This window comes from Pinus tabuliformis, chromosome 8 (genome assembly GCF_031772625.1).
Source record: "Pinus tabuliformis cultivar Carrire ecotype Pingquan chromosome 8, CPIR1, whole genome shotgun sequence".
Taxonomy (NCBI): domain Eukaryota; kingdom Viridiplantae; phylum Streptophyta; class Pinopsida; order Pinales; family Pinaceae; genus Pinus; species Pinus tabuliformis.
In genome coordinates, this window is record NC_142294.1 from 818,913,998 (window position 1) to 818,916,726 (window position 2,729).

General features: G+C 37.0%; 2 protein-coding genes across 2 annotated transcripts; both read right to left on the reverse strand.

Annotated features, from left to right (window-relative positions):
* Positions 1–1,060: 1,060 nt before the first annotated feature.
* LOC149238096 (uncharacterized) lies at positions 1,061–1,905 on the reverse strand. Its single transcript, XM_089366914.1, has 2 exons — positions 1,665–1,905; positions 1,061–1,539 (listed from the first exon to the last, which is right to left on the reverse strand). The coding sequence occupies exons 1-2, from the start codon at positions 1,899–1,901 to the stop codon at positions 1,261–1,263; spliced, it is 516 nt and encodes a 171-aa protein (XP_089223040.1). The 5' UTR covers positions 1,902–1,905; the 3' UTR covers positions 1,061–1,260.
* A 106-nt stretch (positions 1,906–2,011) lies between these two features.
* Positions 2,012–2,729, reverse strand: LOC149238097 (F-box/FBD/LRR-repeat protein At1g13570-like). Its single transcript, XM_089369463.1, has 2 exons — positions 2,114–2,729; positions 2,012–2,025 (listed from the first exon to the last, which is right to left on the reverse strand). The coding sequence occupies exons 1-2, from the start codon at positions 2,727–2,729 to the stop codon at positions 2,012–2,014; spliced, it is 630 nt and encodes a 209-aa protein (XP_089225589.1).

The following is a 2,729-nucleotide window of genomic DNA, read 5'->3' on the forward strand; positions in this document are numbered from 1 at the left end:
TAAATTATGTTATTTTTAAAATTAATTAAAATTATGTCCCAATTCAATTAGTGATCAACGTTATGAAGCGTTATGAAGCATTTTGTGTGGAGGGGTACTTTCCACTCATTGTAGAGATATTGTAATGTAATGCAATGTAAATAAAATAATTAATAATTATATTTGTCAATAAAACATTTTGACTCAATCAAATTACATAAAAATAAAATATAAATTAATAATTAATAATTATATTTATCATTATAAATATAAATATTATTAATTATAATTAGCTCCTAGGGTTAGTTCAATTGGTGGAGTCCCATCAATTAAAGCTTATTTTCTATTGAGAAGTCACCGGTTCAATTCCTTGGACACCCTAGGGGTCAAGTTCCATGGTTAAGCCCATAAGTAATGATCTTCATAACTCTAAATCTACCAGGTCCTATGAGATATCAATTCTCTTAAGATGCAAGTCCCTTTTTGTGTGAAAAAAAAAATTTAATCCATGTGGGAGCTTGGCTTAACAAGGAAGGATTAGGCATGGGAAATATCTTTAGAAAAATTAAAAAAACCTAAGAACTTAATAGATATTCACACAATCCTAATAATCACACTACACTCAAAAATACATCATTCTTCCCTACGATATTAAAACTTAGAACTAATGAATCTAAATTCAACTTAGTCCTGAAAAAAGAATAAACCTAATAAAAATTCAAAATTCATAAAATAAAAACAGAGAAAGACAAATGGAATAATAAATTAAATCAAACCTCCCTAATGCCTACGAATTGGCATTGTTGCACATTATAACGAGTAAAATGTTATTTAAAAATACCAGTTTGATGATCTCATCTAATCAAAAGTGTTCATAACCAAGTTGCACATTATAAAGGAAAAAATGTTATTTTAAAATTCCATAACTCTCTGAAACGCGCGTTGAACACAGAAAAGTAATATTCTGGTAAATCCAATTTGACAGGAACCCCATTGAAAAATAAACTTATGATAATGTACTTCCTCTTTTATTTATATAATAATAAGAAGCATTATAAAGCAAAAACATGTTATTTTAAAATTCCATACGCTTTGAAACGCGCGTTGCTCACAGAAAAATGATATTCTGGCAAATCCAATTTGACAGGAACCAAAAACATTAACAACACTGGGGAAAGTAATATCAGAAATTAAAACTCGCGTTGCTCACAGAAAAATAATATTCTGATAAATCCAATTTGACAGGAACCAAAAACATTAACAACTCTTTGGAAAGTAATATCAGAAACTAAAAACAAATTCACGGAGAGGGATCTCCTCTGTGATCGTTCCCTGCTCACGACTTTTCTTCAAAGACTCCCAAACTTGGAAAAATAATTTGTGCTGCTCACGTCTTCTGGCTCGCACTTTCACTTCTTTGAGCGCAGGAGCTATTTGAAGCAGGCAACCCAACAAACGAAGTTCGCTCGCATCGTATTTGTTGATATCTATCTCTACTAATTGAAGATTAGCAAGTGGGTACGTTAAAGCTGGTGCAATCGAATCCCCGTCTGCCTCTTCCTGCGTTACAAAGTGCAAAAATCATATAAATACCCCGACATGGGCTGATGCATTCTGCTATCTGGAATACACAGAAAGATATTAAATGACATCTAAACATTAATGGCGATGAGTTATTCTCTTACCAGAATCACCTGTCCGCGTAGGTGTAATCGCTCAAGGTTAGGAAGCCTCGAGAGCAGGTTCAGCAGAGGAACAGCAATCCCGTTTCTTTGATCAAATGCACACCCAACATCGATGGCAAGCACTTTCAATGACCTCAACGTACCCATGAATTCAAGAAATCCGTTTACAGAGAAATTGTACCCTGGATACCCGCTTGAACTTAACGACAAATCAATCAACTTGTCTCCAGGCTCCATTTCGAATCTTCTCATCGTTGAGGAAAACTCCTGAAATGCCATTCCATTCACTGTCATGTCTTCTACGAACGTGACTGCCTTCAGAGTTTGAAGTTTAGGGCAATTGACTGTCAATCCTCCCTCCCTAAAAACATGTAGAACTAAATCTGTAAGGCTGTGAGATAAAATGACAGGCCTCTTCAGGCCAGAACATATAGACAAATTCAGCTTACGAAGAAGTGGGCAATGCAAAAGAAATCGTGCTAAGATGTCGTCTGTCATTTCGATATCGGTGAAGCTGCACTCAGTGAGATGCTTGAATCCCGCGAAATCAGTTGGAAAAGTGGTGAGAATACAGTTGTCGAGTGTGAGATTAGTGAGACGACTGCATAAGAAAAGGGCAGGGGGCACGGTTTCCCTGTCATAGGAATATTCGAGAGAGAGATGTTCCACGTTCTTCCTGGCAACGCACCGCATCCATTCCGATACGCTTTGCTGTGTAAACTGCCAAGGGTTAACAAAGATTTCAGGAATCCACATAGAGAGTTTAGGACCCCACATACTGTGAATGTCTGTGGTGAGTGTAAAGGACTTCAGATCCGATGAATGGAACCGCAATACGTCGAATATTCTATTTTCCACAGTTGACAAATCATATGTGGTAGGCGCTTGATTCGGTGATGAGACACGATAGGGAGAGAGGATGAGATGGGGTATTCCTCTGTAAAGGAATCTCCAGCGACGAGAGAGGACAGAGCATTTGATGGCATCTATAATGGTGAGCTTAGAGAGGACGAGGGAAAGGACATCGTCGGGCAGTGCAGACAATCTATCGAGAGCCATTGCCAT

What these genes read in the sequence shown, in the direction of transcription:
- LOC149238096 (XM_089366914.1), bottom strand. Translation starts at nt 1,901, where the DNA reads ATGGAGCCTGGAGACAAGTTGATTGATTTGTCGTTAAGTTCAAGCGGG. An exon ending in TACGCGGACAGGTGATTCTG is followed by an intron (nt 1,540 to 1,664) that starts GTAAGAGAATAA and finishes TTTGTAACGCAG; the next exon opens with GAAGAGGCAGACGGGGATTC.
- LOC149238097 (XM_089369463.1), bottom strand. Translation starts at nt 2,729, where the DNA reads ATGGCAATGGCTCTCGATAGATTGTCTGCACTGCCCGACGATGTCCTT.